General features: G+C 51.2%; 1 protein-coding gene across 6 annotated transcripts; it reads right to left on the bottom strand.

Moving 5' to 3' along the window:
• Nucleotides 1–1451: 1451 nt before the first annotated feature.
• On the bottom strand, nt 1452–21707 carry Flot2 (flotillin 2). Of its 6 annotated transcripts, none has more exons than XM_055619685.1 (11): nt 21563–21707; nt 12722–12803; nt 8304–8394; nt 5845–5968; nt 4566–4684; nt 4333–4446; nt 4113–4232; nt 3822–4036; nt 3263–3446; nt 2830–2979; nt 1452–2741 (listed from the first exon to the last, which is right to left on the bottom strand). In XM_055619685.1, the coding sequence occupies exons 1-11, from the start codon at nt 21609–21611 to the stop codon at nt 2703–2705; spliced, it is 1287 nt and encodes a 428-aa protein (XP_055475660.1). In that variant the 5' UTR covers nt 21612–21707; the 3' UTR covers nt 1452–2702. The 6 variants fall into 6 exon arrangements, with proteins under 6 accessions (XP_055475660.1, XP_055475659.1, XP_055475664.1 ...); XM_055619684.1 differs by lacking the exon at nt 8304–8394 and adding an exon at nt 6842–6932; XM_055619689.1 differs by lacking the exons at nt 12722–12803; nt 21563–21707 and adding an exon at nt 10419–10511.
• Between the last annotated feature and the right edge of the window lie 76 nt (nt 21708–21783).

The following is a 21783-nucleotide window of genomic DNA, read 5'->3' as shown; positions in this document are numbered from 1 at the left end:
TTGTAGCTCCCTCTGGCTGGCTATGTAGCTGGTTATGACCTTGAACTCTTAATCTTCCCACCTTTACGTAAGCCCGTGTTTGTGTTTGTTTGTTTTGGGGCAGGATCTCATTATGTAGCCCTGGCTGACCTGAACTTGCTACAAAGACCAGGCCAGCTTTGAATTCAGAGATCCATGTGCTGGCTTCCAGACTGCTGGGGTTGAAGTCTGTGCCAGCACACCTGGTATGGCTTCGATTTTGTAAAAAAGAAATTATTCATTAGATTTGTGTATATGATGTGTAGAGGAAGGTACACATATGCAGTAGTGTCTGTGGGGGACAGAGAACAACTTTGTGGAGTCAACTCTCTACTTTCACATTTATTTATTTTGGTTGAGACAGGGTTTCTCTGTGTGGCTCTGGCTGTCCCGGAACTCACCTTGTAGACCAGGCTGGCCTTGAACTCGCAGAGACCCACATGCCCCTGCGTCCTGAGGGCCAGGATTAAAGGTGTTCTCCCTTCATCTTTATGGAGGTCCCTGGGATTAAAACTCTGGCAGTCCAGCTGGGCGCAGTGGCGCACCCCAGTAATCCCAGCACTCTGGGAGGCTGAGGCAGGCAGATCTTTGTGAGTCTGACGACAGACTGGTCTACAAAGTGAGTCCAGGACAGCCAAGGCTACACAGAGAAACCCTGTCTTGAAAAAAACCAAACCAAACCAAACCAAACCTCAGGTTTGAACCACCTCAACAACTGAACCACCTCACCAGCCCATGTGTGCTGTGCAGGTGTGCGCATGTATGCGTGCATGTGTGACAGGCGTGGAGGTACACGCACCCTTTACTGCTCCGCCTTGTTACATTGAGGGAGCTTCCCTCCCTGAAGCTGGAACTTCCCTTTTCTTGGCTGGGCTGGCTGGCAGCATCCTATCTGCGCCCCACTCTACACTGGCTACAGCGGTGTATGGCTACCATGATTGCACAGCACGTGCTCATAGCCCTGAACCCTCTCCCCAGCCCCAATCGCTTGTTTCTATGTTAAGCAATTTTGCTAGACGTGATGGCATATGCTTATAATCCCAGCACTAGGAAGGTGAAGGCAGGAGGACATGGAGCTCAAGGCTAGACCAGACTACATAGCAAATTTGAGACGAGTCTGGGCTACATGAAACCCTGTCTTAAAGCAAAAAACCTGGAAGATTCAGTTATTTACCAACAACAGAACTAAAATTTAGTTAAAAGTCAAGCAGTCCTGCCAGAGCGCACGCACTTAAGCCTGAGAATTGGGCCCCACTGCTCAGCAGGGCTGGCACAGGACCTGTCACTGGCCTCCTCAGTGCCAAGGCCAGTGTGCTGATGCCTCCCAGTGGCTAGGGTGGGAAAGAGCAGCCCTGATGCTCAAGCCTTTGTGTAGGGGCCCCGGTTCTTTCTTGATTCTGACTTTCTCTCCTCAGAGAATATATAATGAAAGGTGTGGGCATAATAGATCTTTATTTTTACAGAGGGGGACAGGCAGTGGGGCAGTGCAACATCCAAACCCCAGACCAGACATGCAGCATTCACATGCAGAACAACTACACAGGCTGGGGCAGGGCCAGGGCTGGGGGCTGGAACCATGGGACACCACTGCACCCATATGAGGGTTCTCGGGCGTTGGGTTCTTCTGGTACCAGTGGTGCAAAGGTACAGAAGATTTAGCTGCTTCCCATGGCTAGACCCCCATCATGCTGGCCAAGAAAATGGCACAGAGGAAGTGAGGTTTGGCCAGTCTACAGCACTTGATTCTCTTAGGGTTGGCACAGCCTTGCCCCCTGGGAGAGCCCCATGCCCAGGAAAGCACAGCACTAGCAGGAAGACAGTCTACAAACTTTCCTGTCCCCAACAGAGCTAGACATTGACCCCAGAAAGATTTAGTAAAATCAAACCACAACCCACCCAACCAATCAAGGACAATGTCCCTGAGCATGATGAGCAGGGCCTCCTGAGGCAGTGGTAAACCAAGGAAGCTGCTATAGACAAGAGGCCTTGCCTCTGTGCCTCTGGGGTGCAGGAGAGAGGGGCAGGTATAACAGCAGGCCTGGGACTCGTGTGTGTGTGTGTGTGTGTGTGTGTGTGTGTGTGTGTGTATGCGTGTGTGTGAAGGGTATTACTCTAGGGCCAATAGACCATGGCCACTCAGACCTCAAAGGACAAGAGTGTGTGGGTTATGGGCTTCCTGGAACAGGGCTAGGAAGTTCGGACCAGGAAGGAGGAAAGTGGGTGTCCTACCCAGAACCCTTGTCCCCATGCTGGGCTCTGCCAGGGCCAGGGAAGAGCGACAGATCCATGTAGAATTTGAAGGCACCAGGATGCTGAGGGGCAGTAGGGCCACTCCTCACAGACAGACAGTGATTATCACAACTTTAACTTCACTTAAACTATCTGGTGTGTGTGGAGGTGGGAAGAAAGGGGGAGAGAACCAGATAGAGGAAGAGGCACATATGGCAGACAAGGAGACAGACTAGATGAATGTGGCAGTTAATGTGAGGGTGTGGAAGAGAAAGGAAGAAAAGGCAGACAGGCGGGAAGGGAAAACAGCCAGAGATGGCCTCAACACGCACGCAGCACTTCTGGTCCCTACAAAATAAGGCACCAGAGTCGGTGACGTTCTCATTGTCCCTGTGATGTTAAAACAGGTGCTGGAAGGGCAGGCAGCTGCTGAGGGGCATGAGTCTACAGGAGCCTCAGACCTGCGCACCGGTGGCATTCTTGATCAGGGGTATCTGCAAGGATGAAAGACGGGTGTGAGGGCTGCTGCCCTGGGACCACCTGCCTGTCAGGCCAGTGGGCTGCCTGGGGATTCCCACACACCTTTGAAAGGTCCACACCAGTGAGGGCGTGCACAGAGGCAGGCAGTTCTGCTAGCAGCCGGTTCACTTCTGACGTCACCTTGCTGTTGTCCCCGCTGAGAACCACAATCTCGTCAACTTTGGTCAGGGGGGCGGAGATTTTGGCAGCAATCTAGGAGGGGGGTGTTTGGAGTTTAGTGAGAGTGCTTACCCTGCACACCCGTCCATCCACACTTCTCCTCTCCAGGTCTCCCACACCCAAAGCAACCTACGCAGCAAGGAACAGCTGCAGAGGTCGAGGACGGCCTGGGCCTGCTGGAGCGGTCCGGCCTGCCGAGTGTTTTCATCATCCTCCAGCTGAGTGTGGAGGTTATGGACTGGGGCCAGAGAAATCCTGGCACTTGCCCATCAGTCAAGAAACTCTTGAGTGAAGCTTGGGTGAGAAGGAAGCTCACCTGGGGCAGGGCCTCCAGCACCAAGGCCATCTTGGCTGCATCACCATACTTCTGGTAGGCCTCAGCCTTAAGCTTCATCCGCTCAGCCTCTGCCTTGCCCATTGCCTCAATTACTGCTGCCTCTGCCTCGCCGATTTTGCGAATCTTCTCAGCTTCTGCTTGTGCCAAGAGTACTTGCTTCACCCTGAGGAAAGCAAGGCCATGCAGAGCAGCTAAGGGATGCGGGGCCCTTGACTCTTACTTGGGGCCCAGCACGCCCTCCACCTCTCTGTTCTTGGTTGTTAAGGATGGGAGACATTTGAAGGTGATGCCCTGTCCTGTGAGCTCTTGTGGAACACAAGCCACTAGCTCCTAACTGCAAGTGGGAGGCGTCCAACTAGGAGGCCCTCTAAGCTAAGCACTATCCCAGGCACCGCTAGACTCTTACTGAGTCTTCCAGACACCAGGCCTGGGAGCTTATCTGCTTCACAGAAAGGAACAGACTTGGACAAGGGGGCAGGAGAGTGGAAAGCGCTGACGGCAGGGCAGCCTGATCAGCCTGCTGGGCCCAAGCTCTCACTTCTCGCCCTCAGCAATCTGCTGGATGCGGTGGGCCTCTGCCTCTGCCGGGCGGCGCACGGTGGCGATGAGCTCCTTGTCTGTGCGGAGGATCTCCTGTGCCTCCACGGCGATCTGCTTCTTGCGCTGCACCACCTCAATCTCGACCTCTTCCTGTCGGATCTTCTGCTGCTCTCGGGCCCCTTGCAGCTCATAGGCCAGCTGGGCCTCAGCCGTCTGCAGCAGGAGGATTAGCACGTGAGAGGGTGGCGACATACCCCGAGTCCTCTCCGGGGGACCTCTGGCGTCTCACCTTGATGTTGACCTCCTCACTGAAGGCTGACTTCTGCAGCTCAAAGGCTCTCTTAGAGTCAGCAATCTTGGTGTCTGCCATGAACTTCACATCTAGCATTTCCTTTTTGCACTCAGCTTCCTGGGAGCAGCAAGGGTAGTGTTGAGGATTAACTGAGGGCCCACAGGCCCATCAACCCTGAGCCCTCCGTCCTGAGGCCTGAAAAAGAACTCCTGCGTACCCGGATGCCGGCGTCCCGTTCTGCCTCTGCCACTCCAATGTCTGCATCTCTCTGCACCACGGCAGTCTGTGTCTTGCCCAGGGAGCTCAGATAGTCTACTTTGTCATAAACGTCCTAGGGAAGGAAGGGGCACGGCTGTCCCACGGAGAAGCCCTAAGTACAGAGGATGTCCTTCCTGCTGGGCCCCACCGCCCGGATGGACACAAGGGTCCAGCCTTCCTCCTACACCTTACCTTGATGGTGAAGCTGAGGATTTCGATGCCCATCCGGCCAACGTCAGGGGCTGCCACTTCCCGCACCAGCTTGGCAAACTGGTCTCGGTCCTGATAAATCTGCTCCACAGTGAGCGTCCCTAGGAGGCAGAGGGTCATGAGCCAGTGTCCAGAGGCCAGCTGAGAAAGGGAGGGAGCATGAGGCCAGGCCTGGCTGTGTGCAAGGGCCAAGTGCTCTGAGCTGCAGCTGCCTGGGCTTCCTTCTCCCGTGTTTAGAATGAGCTTCCTTGTCCTGAGTGGACAAGCATGTCCCAAGCAGTACCAGGTATCTGAGCAGTCTGTCATCTGCCACTTCAATGGCCTCCTCTTCCTTTAAACATGCCCATTAAAGAAAATTCTTTAAAAAAATTCCCAGCACTGGGGAGGCAGAGGCAGGTGGATCTTTGTGAGTCTGAGGCCAGCCTGGTCAACAAAGCAAGTCCAGGACAGGCAACGCTACACAGAGAAACCGGGTCTTGAAAAACCAAAAAAATTAAATATATATATAGTGCGTTTAATTTAAATTTTATGTTCATTGATGTATTACCTGCATTTATGTCTATGTAAGGGTGTCAGATCCCCTGGAACTGGAGTTACAGACAGTTGTGAGCTACCATGTGGATGCTGGGAATTGAACCTGGGTCCTCTGGAGCCATCTCTCCAGCTTCTAAATGTTTATTAGTATTATTTTGTGTGTGTTTGTATGTGTAGGTGCACAGGCAGTGTACAGGTGCCTGAAAGGCAAGGGGTCAACCTTAAGTATCATTCCTCAAGTACAGTACAACTTGTTTTTGAGACAGGTTATCTTATTGTGGCTTTTTCTCCCCCCACCCCCCCTGAGACAGGGTTTCTCTGTGTAGCCTTGGCTGTCCTGGAACTCCCTCTGTAGCCCAGGCTGGCCTCAGACTCAGAGATTTGCCTGCCTCTGCCTCCTGAGTGCTGGGATTGAAGGAGAACTCCAGCACTCCAGCATGTGGTGGCTTTTTTAAAAAACTTGAGTTCTGGGTTCTCAGGTCCTCGCAGCATTTTATCAATGAAACTGTTTCCCCAAGCCTATCCTCCTCTCCACCCCCAGTGCTGGGGCTCAAACCCAGGGCCTTTCGCATGCTAAGCTTCACCACTGAACTGCGGTTTCAGTCCACCTTGAGCTTTGCAATGAAAAACTCAGAAAATGTTCTCGCTCAAACCTCAGCGGGCCAGGTCCCGGGCCAGCCATGCGCGTGTTCCCGGCCCTGGCTCAGAGGCTGGGCAGGGGCCTCACCGAGGATGGAGCGGAGGTGGCCCTCTAGGGTCTGGAGGACGACGTTCTTAATGTCCTGCACGTGCTTGCCTAGGAACTGTTCACAGGCCACGGCCAGGAGCTCCTTCTCCGTCATGATCTTCACCTGCCGAGCACGCAGACACAGCTGAGCCGGCTGGAGGCAGGTGGAGGCCCGGCCCTGAGAGGCCGAGCCCTGGGACTGCACAAGGACTCTTATACCAAGAATTCTGTCTCCCTGCGTGGTCCCGGGTCTTGATCTGGCCTCTCTCCCACGCTTTTGGGGCTCATCTTCCCATCCCTCCAGCCCTCCGTTCCCACACTGGCCAGCTCTCTGTCAGCAGCTTCCTGTCGGCAGGAGACCCTCGGGCTAAGGGGCAGTGAGTAACAGGAGAACCAGCAACAGGAACAGACAGGTAAATGGAGTTGGAAAGAGCCTAGACAGGGCAAGAGACAGGTCCTTAGGCTATAGCTGACAGGGTCTTTGCCTCCCAGGTGTTCTGGCAACTCCCTTGCCAGAGACATTAACAAGCAGAGAACCTCACTATCCTGTCAAGTTGAGTGGCTTTGGGTGGGACCCCCCTCCCAGACCCCAGCTGAGGTGGGGAAGCTTCCGTCTCTGACTCCTAGAATGCCTAAGAGGAGGCCAGATAGGCTCTGCCTCACAGAATCTAGGCCACCCAGGGAACAAAGAAGCCCTGAACCCTGGGGTCTGTTGTGTCCAATGCCTGTAAAAAAGGAGGGTGGGTTAGTGAGACAGGAGCCCTCAACACTGGTCTTGAGGGCTTGAGAGGGCCACTGAGGAGAGAAAGTGTCTGTTAGTTCTGCTGGGTGGTCAAGGGGGCAAGTTCCAATGATGATGATCCTGTTGTAGAGGTGACGAGGTGACAGGAGTTCTGGAGAGAGACAAGCCCTGGCTGGTGTCCTCTCCTCCCCCCAAACCCCAGCACGGGGACGAGGCACCTCAATGGACATGCGTGGGGCTGCTGAGTTACTATACCTGGGCGACACCCGTCACAGTTAAAGCTACCCCCTCGGCCGTCTCTACGTCCTCACAGCGGGGCTGCAACGTCATAATCTCTAGGGAAATCCTGCCAAGAAATGCAAAACATGGGCATGGGTCTGGGGGCCCAGGGCTTGGGTGTGAAAGAGTCTAGTTCCTCACTGCTCCAGCTGGGACGGACCAAGGGTCCCTGTAAAGAGGAGTCTTCAGAGGTATGTAGCTGGCTGTGTGCGCAAAGATCGTGGAGGGAGCACAGGGCGGGAGCATCTGGCTCCAGGGGAAGAAGGTGAGTGGGTGACGTGTGTACATATGTTTTCTGTTCGTCATCCTGACTGGAACTTTGAGGAGAATCAAAAGTGGCTGTGGTGCCCTGGGGTTGACGGGGACAAGGCAAGCCTAGGCTATAGCAATATGTGTGTTCCAGGACAGAAAGCAGGTATTGGGACTCCAGACTGTCGAGAAGGCTGTGCATGGGTGTTTCCGAATGTTGCCCCGGGGCCCTGGGTCCCTACTTACTCCCTGGGTCTACTCAGGACCCCAGTATGCCTGAGAAGGCTATCTACAAAGCTCTTTTGATTGCGCTGGCACACTGACTCTACCTTTGCCCCTTGCCAGGGAAGCTGTCTCGATCCCTCTCCCTTACCAAGGGCTATGACCTGATGGATGCCCTATTGGTGTTGGGCCTAGGCATGTCACATGGGAAATGCACTAGAGCATTACTTCCAGAAACTGCTGTTGTGCCCGACAGTCTGACTCCCCATGTCTTCATTTATCTACGCTTAACAGGTTCCTGCACGTTGCCAGAGGACTCAGGTATGAAGGAGGAGCTGTGGCTGCTGATGGAAGCCTGGACATACTTGTGCCACTCAAGGTATTCTGGGCTTCTTGGGCCTCTGTACCAAAGCCTGCCTTTCTATCTGTGCAAAGGCTAATGGATGAGGTTGTCATTCCTTACGAGAGCTGGTGGGATGCATAAAGAAGGGAGCGGGAATGCTAGATTTTGGCCTGAGAAGGCTGCCCAGCAACGTGGTGTTGAGGAAAAAGAAGGGCAGGGTACTGTTTCAACCTCTCCAGCCCGGGAGCTACTAGTGACAGCTGGTAGCGGTCTCTGATACCGAGAGCCAGCACATAAAGGGAGGGAGATGGGAAGCTGCACCTGACAGAGCTCTCAGGTAGCTCAGCACTCTAGCTAAGAACCCATCCGGCCGCTGTGGCTGCCTGATACCCAGTGGGTGAGCTGGCAGAACTTCCAGAATCTCCAGTGTTCTCTACCCGTAGTCTTAGGGGAAGGCAAGGGACCCGAGGATCTACCGGAATCTACCCTGGTGCCCAGAGCAGCAGAGAGAAGAGCAGGGAGGGAGGCACACTCTCAGGAGGGTCCGTCCAGCTTCTGCCTGCCAGGCCCCGCAGCGCAGGAAGAGAAAGTTAGACACAGAGGAGGAAGCAGGTGAGTTATTACCTGTGCAACCCCTGTTACGAATAGCGGGACCCCCTCCGACGTCTCAATATTCTCACAGCGACACAGGATGGTCATAACCTCCAGAGACAGTCTGAGGAGCAGCCAGGGGACAGGGAAAGGCAGGGACAGGAGGGGTAGGAAGGGACACAGTAAACACACAGAGTGGTTACCAGATATGCACTGACGCCTGACACATGGGGCACGGTGCGTGCGCTGCTCTCGGTCCCCCTCCCCCCAGGCCAGCTCAGTCAAGGCTGCAGGAGAACACAGGCACCCCCTTGGCTGGCCTGAGGCATTCTAGCCTCTTATCCTGTCCCCATCCTTTTCCAAGAAGGAGCTGCTGAGCTCAGGGAGAGGTCTGCTAGTGTCCAGAGCCGAGGGCCAGAGGTCAGAGGCCTGTGACAGGGCACCCAGGTTGCAACAATGTCACTTTTCCAAGTTATTCCTGCCATAATCTGGAGACTTTAGCCTTATCTCCACCCTCCTAACACAGGAAAACCTGTTCCCAGAAATTAGGATGAGGTAGCCGCTCTGGGAACTAATAAGCCATAGCAAATACTTAATCCTAAAGGGTTATGGACCCTCAAGGTTAGGGTCAATGTCACTAAAAAGACAATTTAGATCGTGGAAAGCTCAAAGAGAGTTTGGGATGTCTGATTGGGAAGGGTGACTGAAGGAGGCTGGGAAAGAAATACTTATGCCAGAATATTCACAGGGATGGATGAGGATGGAGTGATTGAACTTGTAATTCCAAAGTTGGTAATGGGCAAAGAAAAGAGTACTAGTAAGAAAACAAGCTATGGTGATGGAGCATGCCTTTAATCCCAGCACTTGGGAGGCAGAGGCAGGTGGCTCTCTGTGAGCTTGAGGCCAGCCTAGTCTACAAAGTGAGTCCAGGACAGGCCAAAAAATAAAAATAAATAAAAATAAAAAAAGAAAGAAGGAAGGAAGGAAGGAAGGAAGGAAGGAAGGAAGGAAGGAAGGAAGGAAGGAAGGAAGGAGGGAGGGAGGGAGGGAAGGAAGGCAGAAAGAAAGAAAGAGGAAAAAGAAAAGGAAAAGAAAAGACAACGGTGACTGTAGGCTTCATGAGTCACTCCAGCTGTGTGCACATGTGCAGGGTAGAGGTTCAGGCTGTAGATAGTATGAATGGCTTCCTTAAACCCTAGGAAGGGAAAGCAGAGGCTGAGAGTAAACGGCAGAAGCAAGTGGATGGGGTGGGAAGGCTGGGGCGGGACAGACAGGCGACTCAGAACTTGCCCATCATCCCTGGGGGGCTCGTCTCACAGCTGCAGCCTGGGGCTCCAGCCATGCATACGTGCAAAGGTTCCCTTCACCTGATCCCTTAACACTGGCACCCCTAGGCCTAAGACCATTATTTACATTTTTATTTTCAGTGCTGCTGATGGAACCCAGGGCCTTGCACATGCTGAACAAATACTAAACCATTTCACCACAACCTGACCTGGCTCAGACGGGAACCCACTAGAGCTTTCTTCAGGGGAAGGACAGAGGGAAGCAGGAGGAGGGAAGGAAGTGAGGAAAGGAGGGAGGGAGGGAAGGAGGGAGGCTGCAGCTCAGATGCCAGAAGTGGAAGAACTGCTCAGGTAAGGCACAAAGAGCTGCTCACATAAGGGCCTCAGCAATACTGAGGGTGCTGCAGCCAAGAAAAGCAGGACTCACTGAACCTTGAGGAAGAATGCTGACACCACAGCTGGGTGATGCACATCATGGCTGTGAAAGTTCTTCAAAGGGAGGCTGAGGCAGAGGCCCCATTCTTCTTTCTTTTTAGATATTTTTAAAATTTACTTTTATGCGTAGAAGTGTCTGCCTGCGTGTATGGTCGCGCATCATGTGCGCACCTGGTTCCTGAGGAGGTCAGAAGAGGGTGTCAGAATCCCTGGGGCTGCTGCTCTGGGGCTGCTGGAACTGAACCTTGGTTCTCTGCGGAGCAACAGGTGCTCCACTGAGCCAACCCTCCAGGCCCCTCCCCTCCTTTTTGAGACAGAGTCTATAGCCTAGTCAAGAACTCTTTGTTACCCTGGTTCTATGCTGAATCTTAGACCTAGCTCTTTTTTTAAAATTTATTATGTATACAGTGTTCTGCTGCATACACACCTGCACACCAGAAGAGGGCAACAGTTCTCACTATAGATGGATGTGAGCCACCAAGTGGTTGCTGGGAGTTGAACTCAGGACCTCTGGAAGAGCAAATAAGGCTCTCAACCTCTGAGCCATCTGTCCAGCCCTAGATCTAGCCTCTTGAGTATGTTGCTACACTAGGCTAGAAGCCTCTGCTCTGATCCACAAGGCTCCTGCCAGGCTAGAGAAACAAAGGCTACGGAGATGTCCTATGAGTAGCCTGGGGGCTGGAGAGAGGGCTAACCCCAGAAAAGGGGAGAAAGCTGCAGGTGAAGACTATTCACCAGAGGAAGCATGTTGAACTTGAGGTCAGCCTTGGTCCCAGGATGAGGTATAAACCCCTTAGATCTCACTTCCTACCTGCTGTCAGGGAGGCCTAGCTTTCCTGTCTTGGAGCTCTGCTCTGTGGGGCAAGAACTAGGAGTGGGAGAGCCGAGATGCAGAGAAAGGATGCAGGGCCATCGCCTTAGCAACAGCTACCCATACAGGACGGGTTTCTGTCCACACCCAGCTGTCTGGGCCTGGTGTGGGGGTGTCTTTGGAAGGTGTTCTCATGCCTTCTGGAAGGCCAGCTGATCCAGCCTGGTGTGCCTAGAACTCTCTGAAGTGAAAATCGTGACTGATTATGACATTGCTGGTCTTGGGAGAGAAGAGTCCTTCAGGATCCCTTAGGCAGGAAAGGCAAAGTGAAGGGAGAAGACAGGAGAGTGGAGGGGGTTACTGGCAATCAGTGATGTTCAGAAGTTGTCATGCTTCCCATCCCTCAGTATGTTCAAAAGCCTCAAGTGCCAGCAACTTCATGCAGACATGGTACTCTCTTTGCTGACTGGTGGGAGCTGGGTGGAGGGGATTTCTGGTGGAATTTCTATTGCTTCCCCCTTGGGCTATCAGCCCCATAGTCTACCATGAGGAAGGGGGTACTGACAGGATGGTGGCTAAACTGCTCCTGGGTTGTGGGCATTGGGGTAACAGGAAGGCTGCACTGGCGCTGCGCTGAGCTGTGGAGGCAGCAGCAGGAAGAACTGGGCGGTGGCACGCTGGGAGCTGAAACTTCCCACACTGACTGTGTTGGCAGGACCCAGGAGGAATCTCTTACCCTAGAGCTCGCTTTAACTGCTACAGATCACCTGACTGTACATCTGCTCTGACCCTTGCCTTGCTGGAACCGTCTCAAGGTCTGCACAGTACAGGTTGCACGTAGGCTCTGCTTACATACAATCTCCCTTAAAAGCTTTCCTTCCTTTTAACACCCCTTTCAAACAGTGTATAATTAAGACTGTGTGTGTGTGTGTGTGTGTGTGTGTGTGTTTGAGATGGGGTCTCAAACTCATTTCGTAGCTGAGGCTTGCCTTGAACCCCTGATTCTCCTACCTTTAGGATCACAAGCATATGCCAGCATGTCTGGTATGATTAACACCTTTTTGAGACAGGCTCTTTCTGCATTTGCCAACCTGGACTGGAACTATGTAGCTTAGGCTGGCATTGTGCTTACAGCAATCCTCTACATCAGTCCTCCTGAATGCTGGGACTGCAGACATAAGCCTGGCAAGACTTCCTGAGTGACTGAGCTAGAACACAGGAACTAAGGTTCTGTCTCGGTATGACTCTGCAGTCTTTGGGACAGAGGCAGGACCACTTTCTGTTGAAAAGCACACTCAGTGAAGGGTGGAAAGTAGGAGAGTTACGCTGGTTGGCTTTGTCAGCTTGACACAGCCTGAACAAAGCTGCAAAGAGGGGCTCTTAACTGAGAAAATGCCTCCATAGACTGGTCTGCAAAGTTTTGATTAATGATTGATGCAGGAGGGGACAGCTCATTACGGGTGTTGCCTGGGCAGGTGGCCTTGGATGGCATAAGAAAACAGGTTAAGAAAGCCACAGGAGACAAGCCAGTAAGCACCGTTCCCTGTGATCTCTGCATCAGTTCTGCCTCCAGGTTCTTGCCTTGAGTTCCTGCCCTGATCTCTTCAGTGACAGAGTATGACCTGAGAGTTGTAAGCCGAAATAATTCCATTCCTCTCTAAGTTGCTTTTGTTCATGGCGTTTTATTACAGCAACACAAATCCAACTCAGACAGACTCACAAGACAGACCTTCCTGCTGTGCACCTCCTGTGTCCCCGAGCAGCCCATTTCTGTTTGTCCCCATGGGGGCCTCCTCTTACAGAGGGAAGGTGTGATGGGAGATACACAACCTGGCTGTGTAGTGAAGGGAGTGGGCACATTGGAAACCCCTCTTTCTGGCCCACCAGGATGACAGACTCCAGAGCCCCTAGACTCTTACCTCTGAGTGTCCGAGATACACCACCAGGCCCAGGCCCAGCCGCCAAACACATACTGTTTATAGTCGGAACCACAACAGCCCCCTGGGGAGCAAAGCAAAGCACTGTCGGTCAGTCAGTTTTTGGGGCTACCTGTCCTCAACCCCAAATAACAACTTTGGCCCATTTTACATATTAAAATTTGTGTTTAAGCCTGGTGCAGTGGCCCCTGTAACCTCAGCACTTAGGAGGCAGAAGCAAGCAAATCTCTGTGAGTTCGAGGCCAGCCTGGTGAGGCCAGGGCAGCCAAGACTACACAGAGAAACCCTGTTTTCAAAAACAAACAAGCAAACAAACGTGTTTACATTACATTTATGTGTGTGTGTGTGCATGATTGTGTGCCACAGCCCGTACGTGGTGGTGAGAGGGCAGCATGTAGGGTTGGTTCTTTTCTGCCACCACGTGGGTTCTGGGGAATGAACTCAGATCATCAGACTTGGCGGCAAGCACCTTTGCCTACTGAACTCTCACACTGTAGTTGGACTGCCTTGGAACTATGAACTTGCAAAGTTCAGGCTGGCCTGAATGTTCAGTGATCCTCTTGCCCTGGCCTCCTGAAGGACGGGTTACAGATACAAACCACCATGCCTGGCTGCTCTTTGTTTGTTTTGTTTTCTAATTGTGGCTTGCCATGTAGCCCAAGCTATCCTGAACCTTCCTGGTTCACCTTCCCAGTACTGAGCTTATCCGTGGGTGTATCACCGCACCAGTTTAATTCAGGCCTCTGCTTGCGCTGAGATTTGACAGCAGCTACTGCTGGTTGCCAGGTGCTAAGATCACACCTACGTGCGAGACAAGTTGTCCCTGTCCTCAGGGAATTACAACCTAGTTTTTAGGACAGGCAATTTGCAGCCAGGCATGGTGATGCCACTGGGAAGCAGAGGCAGGCAGGCAGATCTCTGTGAGTTTCAGGCCAGCCTGGTCTATAAATTGAATTCTAGGACAGCCAGGGTGGTTACACCAAGAAACTCTGTCTCGAAAACAAAAAATAATACATAAATAAATAAAGGAAATGAACCCAGGTTTGATTCCTAGGACCCACATGTTGGCTAACAACCACCAGTAACTCCAGTCCCAGGAGATCAATGCTCTCTTCTGGCACCAGGCACACACATGGTGCATACATGTGCAGGTGGACTCGGGGGCGAGCGTGGGGGCGAGGAGGTGTCAGGGGTCCAGGCAACAGCATCGCTGTGCTTGACAGGTGCATCTCAGTGGGGTTGGTGCTCTGCTCCCAAAGCCCAGAACATTCAGAATCACCTGTTCCCTTGTGGGAACAGGCAGGGAAGTGAGGCCTCCCAACCAAGGCCAGCCTGTGCTGGAGAAAGGGGAAAGGCTTCAGAAGGAAGTGGTCCTTGAAAACGGGCTGTGGCCACGTTCAGCATGTTTTGTTTAGAATAAAAAATGAATAAAAAAAATCAATTGCTGAAATTCTCACAGTGAACTTCCATTAGACATCGCGTTCAGGCAGTGTTAGCTAAGGCTATAAAGGGAGCTAACTTACCATGAGAAGAAACCCACAGGAAACCATGAATCAAAGGAAACAGTATTTTGGAGTTTAAAAAAAAAAAATGGGAGTTTTAATGAAAGCTTCAGAATGTTTGCCTGCCAAGGGCAAGGTCTAGGCAGTTTTTTGTAACTGTAGTTTTTTGTCTCTGAGTGCCTGTCTAGCCACCACCACCACCATCACCAGCAACTACAAAACAAAACAGAAACAAAGATGATTTTTCTCAAGGAGGGGGACACTGAGGTCAGGAACACAGGGTGGATAACTCTTACAGTAATCCAGGCAAGGCACATGCCGATTCAGGGGCGTAACTTCCGGTGCTGGATTTTTTTGTTTTTAAAGACAGAGTCCCGGGCTGGAGAGTTGAGAGGTTAAGAGCACTGGCTGCTCTTCCAGAGGTCCTGAGTTCAGTTCCGAGCAACCACGTGGTGGCTAACGACCATGTATAATGAGATCTGGTGCCCTCTGCTGTAGTGCAGGTGTAAGTGCATTTGGGACACTGTATACCTAATAGATACCTTAAAAACAAAAAACCCAAAAAACTAACAATTAAAAAATAAATTAAAAAAAAAAAAAAAAAAAAAAAAGGACAGATTCCCATTATGTAGCCCTGGCTGGTCTGGAACTCACAGAGACCGACTGCCTCTGCCTAACAAGTTCTGGAATTTAAAAAGCTGGCTGTTTTTTTTTGTTTCCTTTTAGCTATAGGATTCAACCTGGAGTTCTGCATTTCAGTCAAGCGCTCCACTACAGCCCAGTTCCTGGAGCATTCTTACTCAAGAAAGCTTCCTGCTCGGGTGGGGACACATCTGTGGTGCACAAAACGGTAACCACGAGCTACAGGTGGTTGCTGAGCACTGTAAACGTGACTCTTATTTTTTTCTTTTCAGTGCCTGAAAAAAGCAGGGCCTTGCACATGAGCTCCAATACCCTTGTACATTTCTGTGTGCGCATGCGGGTGTGCGTGTCTGTGTGTACACCACCACAACTAGTGTAGGCAGCGCTGGGGTTCAAACCTAGGGCTTGTGCATGCTAGGCAAGCTCTCTGAGCAACAGCACCAGGCTTTGGTTTGGTTTTAGGCGGGGTCTCACTGTATAGACCAGGCTGGCTGGCCTCAACTTAAGAGGTCTGCCTGCTTCTGCCTTCTGAGTGCTGAGTTTAACGGTGTGCATCGACATACCCAGCTTTCTCCCGCCAAGACTGATTTTTATTGTGTACTGTGCATGTGAGGGCAGGCAGCCACAGGGCTGAGCGGAGGGGGTCATTATTCCGTAGGCTGGAGTGACAGGCAGTTATGAACTGCCTGACATGGGCGCTGGGAACCAAACCCTGGTTCCCTCTAGGAGCAGCAAGTGCTCTTTTTTTTGTCTTGTTTTTTTCGAGACAGAGTTTCTCTTGTGCAGCCCAGGCTGTCCTGGAACTCACAAAGATCTGCCTGCCTCTACCTCTCTGAGATCACAGGCATGCGCCATTATGCCCCGAGCAACAAGTGCTCTTAACCACTGAACCACCTCCCCAACACTCCCAACCCATTGCCCTGTTTTGAAACAGAATTTCACTCTTCAGCTTAGTCTGGCCTTGAACTCATGGCCAGCACTAAGTCTCTTTTTCTGGGGTGGAAATACCTATCCACAGGGTTGCTTTTCAAGGTAAGCACTCATGAGGTCTCTGCCCTGGGAGGTGTTGTCAGAGAGACCTCTGAGGACTGGCAGTTACTCTGAAACCCAAACCATTTCGGGATCAAATTAAATTGAAAGAGGGCCAAAAAAAAAAAAAAAAAAAATCACAACTCCTACATGTTCTGGCTTGGTTCAGGGCTGGGGCATGGCTGCCTCCGACCAGCTTTAGGAGACTTCACAACACACTGTGGAAATGGCTATGGGGGACGAAAAGGGACAGGGCGGTGTCAACCCTTTACCTTTCACTCAGTCTTTGACCTTGGGCACAGGCTGTCACATTCATGGTTGGCTGTAGCCAAGGGCAACACGCCAGGTTCCCAGAGGCAGTAACAGGAAGCCAGGGCCTGGCAGGCTGCCCCTACTCCCAGCAGCCTCTTCCCCTGAAAGGTGTCTCCCAGCTTTCTGATTGTTTGTAGCCTGGGCACCACTGTTTGTGTGTGGACACTTGTCCGTGGAGGCACATGTGGAGGCCAGAGGCTGACACTGCAACGTCCTTCCTCCTCCACCTTATCTTTTGGTTTTTTTCCCCCTTGAGGCAGTCGGTGGACCTGAAGCTCACCATGTTAGCTAGACTGGCTGGTCATCCAGCTCCACACCCTCCTGTCAGCACTAGAGTTACAGTTATACGCTGTGGTACCCACTCTTTATATGAGTTCTGGGGAGGGGGTCAAGAAATTACCCATTGGGCCACCTCTGCGGCCTGTTGTTTTGTCATTGTAACAGGGTCTTCCAATGTAGTTGCAACTGGCCTGGAACTTGTGGTGAGTCTCCTCAGTGTTGAGATTACAGGAGTGAAACACCATGCCCGTTTAACAAATGATTTTCATATTACAGCTGTATCTGCGAATTCATTATAAAAATGTCTACAAATGTCTCAAATCAGATACCCGAGAAAAAAATTATAAAGGGCAACAAAATGCTAGAACCAAATAGGTGATATATGAAAACAGCTTTTTTTGTTTTTGTTTTTTGAGGCATGGTTTCTCTCTGTAGCCTTGATGTCCTGGACAGGCTTTGTAGACCAGAGTAGCCTTGAACTCATGCAGATCTGCCTGCCTCTCCCTCCTAGAGTGCTGGAATTACAGGCGTGCACCACCGCACGCCCCGCATGGCTGAAAACAGTTCTTTTAAAGGCAGAATGTAATGATGCCTCGTTTGGCTTTGGGCTTTTCATGTGTGGGTGCTTTGCTTGCATGCATGTCTGCGTACCACATGCGGGCAGAGCCCATAGAGGCTGGAGGAGGAATCGGAACCCCATCTTAAGTGCTGAGCCATTTCTCCAGCCTCAGGTTGGACTTGGCTATGTAACTGAGGATGACTGTGAACTTCTAATTCTCCTACCTCCACCTTACAAGTATTGGGAATCAAACCTAGGGCTTTGCATGCTGGGCCAGCAGTCTACACACTGCTATGGCTCTGGCTCTGTATTTCTTTACTAACATACGAAATGATGGGGGCTGGAGAGATGGTGCAATGGCCAAGAGCACCAACAAGTGCTCAAGGTCCTGCAGAGGACCTTGGTTCGGTTCCCAGCACCGGTATGGTGGTTAACCACTACCAGCAGCAGCATCTCCAGTTCCAGAGAATCACACACCCTCTTCTGCCCCGCCTGGACACTGCACTCATGTGATACATAGGCATACATGTAGGTAAAACACATATTCACATTAAAAAAGATTTTCGGCTAGGCGAGGTTGTGAATGCCTGGAACCCCAGCACTCAGGGAGGCAGGGGCAGGGAGATCTTCCTATGTTTAGGCCAGCTTGGCTTACAAAGTGAGTCAAAGACCCCTCTCTCAAAACACACACACACACACACGCCTTTATTCCCAGCACCTGGAAGGCAGAGGCAGATATATCTTTTGAGTTCTAGTAAGGACAGCCAGGGGGCTGGAGTGATGGCTCACCCGTTAAAGGATAGGCTCACAACCAAAAATATAAGGACAGCCAGGGCCATACAGAGAAACCCTGTCTCAAAAAAACAAAACAACAAAAAGATTTAGTGGTGGATATAATCACTGGCTTAATTTCAAAGCAAAAATAAGTATAAATATCCTTTTATGGGGTCTGCAACTGCAGGGTGCTAGGTAAATATCTGTAGTATTTTGGCATGTGGCTGATGCAGTCATAGGGGAAATTAACTTTCAGTTATGGTTAGTGAAAATAAAAGAAAATATATGCCCCCTTTCCAAATGAAAAGAGTTTTCCTTTAATTTTTTTTCCCCTAAGCTGGTAGCATATACCTGTAACCCTAGCCCCTTAGGGGCGGGTGGATCTCCGGGTTGGCGGCAGCCTGGTCTGCATAGTGAGATCCTGTCTCAAACAAACGAAATCCAAAAAGTTTCCTTTTTTCTTTCTGCTCCTCTTGCTTCAACCTACTGCATGCTGAAATTACAGTCAGGTGGTCAGTACTGTGTTAGTGCTAAGATCTAACTCTTATAGGTGCTAGGCAAGAGGCATAGCCCAGCCTCTCCTGAAAAAAACATTTTCTTAAAAGATACTTTGATTTACTTATTTACATTTTATGCACACTGCTGTTTTGTCTGCATGGATGTCTGTGTAAGGGTGCCAGATCTCCTGGACCTGGAGTTACAAATACGTATGAACTGATCTGCCACAGACACTGGGAACTGGACTTCGGTCCTGTGGAAGACCATACCATGTTCTTAAAATGTTTCATTCTTTCTTTCTTTTTCTTTTATGAGGCAGGGTTTCCTTGTGGAGTCCTGGCTGCCCTGGAGCTTGCTCTGCAGACCAGGCTGGCCTTCAATTCACAGCGATCCGTCTTTCTCTGTCTCCCCAGTGCTAGAATTAAAGGCATTTGGAACCACTGCCTGGTACTGAAAATGTTTTTTAAGGTGGGAAAATATTTTTTTTTTTTTTTTTTGAGACAAGGTCTCATGTAGCTCCATCTCTATAAGTAGATGACATTGAACTTCTGATCCCCTGCTCCTCCCCTCCACTGTCAAGTGCCAGGATGAGAGACATGCTTTGCTTCTGTGCACACCAATATTCTACCAATTAAGCTACATCCCCAGCTAAAAGAGATACAATTTAGGGATGGCGCTACAGCTGTTTACAAAATGAATAAATTGTAATAAATTTAAAAGTAAATTTTAAAAAATCCTGAAAAAAAGAAATACAATTTCTGAAAACAGAAAGAGAAAATAGTTTTATGTTATAGAAAGAAGAAGCTGGACAACAATGAGAAATGAAATTAACAGCCTGGAGTTAAGAGCTCCCTCCTGAAACAGGGCTAAGTGCCTCTGATCTTAGATGCAGAGCCAAGGGACACACACAGACTAGTGTGGGCAGCTGTTCTGTTCTGCCCTGTTCTCCTGGGGATCTGGTCGAAAGAGGGAACTGTATCTCACATTATCTCAAGTCCCAAGGAACGATTACATTAGGTGTTACGCCTTCCTAGCCCTCACCTCCTAGGCTGCTCCCTAATTCTCAGCATGACTTCCTCTCCCCACGCCCAGAACAGCTTCCAATCCAGCACTTAATTGGCTCTGGCCTGAGAAGCAGACTACGGAGAAGGTAGAAGATGGACAAAGAACAGGCCATTTCGGGAGCCCCTAACTCTCCACAGGGCTGAACTCAAGCTTTGGTCTCCTCCTCAGCCTGGAGTCTGGGCTTCCTGAAACACCACAGGAAAAAGGGCAGTGCAGATTTTGGTTCTGTTTCTTTGTAATTTGTTTTTGAGATTTTACTTTTGCGTGTGGGTTTTTGCCTGTATGTATGTCTGTGCATTACATGTGTTCAGTGTCTAAAGACAGCAGACGAGGGCATTTGCTCTAGGATTGGAGTTAGCTGCCTTGTGGGTGACGGAACTTGAACCCAAGTACTCTTAATTGTGCCATTTCCCCAGCCCCAGATTTTGGTCTAATTTATTAATTGAAAACATTTTTTTTTTTTTTTTTTGGACAGGGTCTTTACATATAACCCTGGCTATCCTCCAACTCGCAGAGATCCACCTGAATCTGCCTCCTAAGTGCTGGGATTACAGGCGTAAGCCAACACGCCTGGCTTGAAACAACTTTTTCAACATTTATTGTGTGTGTGTGTGTGTACATGTGTGTCTAGACTTCTTTCATCACTTGGTTCATTCCCTACAACACATGGACCCTGGCGATTGTACTCAGACCATCAGGCTCGGAGTAATCTCCTTTACCTGCTGAACCACCTGCTTAGCCCCAGACTCCGATGTCTGAAATCCTTCTACGCCTGAGGACTGTGGCACAGTGACTGACTGGCATGAGTTGAGTTCTTAGGGTTTGGAACCATAAGCACCATAACCAGCACCATAAGCACTCACACAAAATCGAGCTGGGTGTGGTGGTGCACGCCTGTGATCCCATCAGTGGGGAGGCAAGCCAGAAGATCTCTACAAGCTCCTTGTTTACATAGTTCCAGCCAGGGGTACCAAGCAAGTCTCTTTCTCAAACACAGGGGCTGAAGAGATGGCTCAATGGTTAAGAGCACACATTGCTCTTCCAGAGGACCCAAGTTCAATTCCTAGTATCCATGTCAGGTGGCTCACAACCATCAGTAACTCTAGCTCCAGGGGGATTCAACACCTGGGGCCTCTGTGTACACTCGTACTCACCTACACATATTCCCGGACAGACAGACAGACACTCACTCACACACACTTAAAACCCCAAACAACCAAAAACAAACACTTCCCCCCACCCCGCCAAAACAACAACAACAACAACAAACCCAACCAAACAACAACAACAAACGGACACCCAAACCACTGTATGGCTCCAAAAACCATTTTTAGTTTTCGTCGAAGAGGGAGACAAGCCTGGGCTTTAGGACGCCAAAGTTGGCCTCCGTGCTTTCCTCTCTGACCCCTAGACTTCTGGTCTTCAATGAGATGGGTATCTTATTTCTCCCACTTTAGCGGGGTCCTGGTCGGGGACTGTGAGGATGTCTCAGTAAAGAGATCCATTTTGAGATCCAAACAAGACCTAAAGCCATGTTTCGGGCACAGTGGATTCATTACACCTCCCCAAGAATGGCAGCTATAAGCCCTGGCTCTCTGTTTGGCAGCCAGCCTTATGAATTCTGCATACAAGCTAAAAATCAGTGCTGATGCTAGGGAAGGGGTTACAGCTGCAAGTTTGCATGCAACAGGGCCCCTGGTGGCTTGAGCTACCTCCTAAAACACCCCAAATACATCACGTAAATAAATATCAGCTTTAAGGCTACAACTGCTACAATCCCCTAGCCCCGCCTAGCCAAATCTAGAGTTTGCGGCATTTTGTAATCTAAAGCAGTATAGGCCAGAGCAGGATTACCCAACTGTAGAGGCCGCACCCGCGTTTCCAGGGCGGGTGATGCCAGTAAGTCCTGGCAAGCCGCAGCCTGCTCGGAATTAACGGGTCGGCCTCGTCCGGAAAAGCGGGATCCGTGCTTCGGGGGGCCCTCCCCGGCAGGCACCTGCCTTCCAGAGCTGAGAACCCTCGCACGTTAGAAGCCCCTAAGTCCGCCCGAGGCCGTGCTGCTACGGGAGGACTGCCCGCTCTCCCGGCACTGGCTCAGGTGCGGCCGGGGACCCGCACCCGGCCGGACTTGCCCGCCCCGCCGCTGCCCTCGCCACCCCTCACCTGAGACCACCAGTGCCTCGTTGGGCCCCACCGTATGGCAATTGCCCATGGCGCCGCGGGCAGGCTAGCAGGCCTCGGGTCCGCAGCGACCTGGAGGGCTGTGGCGGGTCCGCAGCGCCGGCCGCGCCCAGCCTAACCCGCCTCCCCCAGCCCCGCCCGCCTGCGCCCCTCCGCGGCCGCGGCCCCGCCGGAAGTGTGCGGCGGAAGGCGGGGCCGCCTGG

Source organism: Psammomys obesus, unplaced genomic scaffold (genome assembly GCF_907164565.1).
Source record: "Psammomys obesus unplaced genomic scaffold, mPsaObe1.curated_primary_1811, whole genome shotgun sequence".
NCBI classification, from domain to species: Eukaryota; Metazoa; Chordata; class Mammalia; order Rodentia; family Muridae; genus Psammomys; species Psammomys obesus.
The sequence above is the reverse complement of the archived record's forward strand: the minus strand, read 5'-3'. Positions and strand labels throughout refer to the sequence as shown.

What these genes read in the sequence shown, in the direction of transcription:
- Flot2 (XM_055619685.1), bottom strand. Translation starts at nt 21,611, where the DNA reads ATGGGCAATTGCCATACGGTGGGGCCCAACGAGGCACTGGTGGTCTCA. An exon ending in CCACCTCCGCTCCATCCTCG is followed by an intron (nt 4,685 to 5,844) that starts GTGAGGCCCCTG and finishes TCTGCCTCCTAG; the next exon opens with GGACGCTCACTGTGGAGCAG. An exon ending in AACGGGACGCCGGCATCCGG is followed by an intron (nt 4,233 to 4,332) that starts GTACGCAGGAGT and finishes TGCTGCTCCCAG; the next exon opens with GAAGCTGAGTGCAAAAAGGA.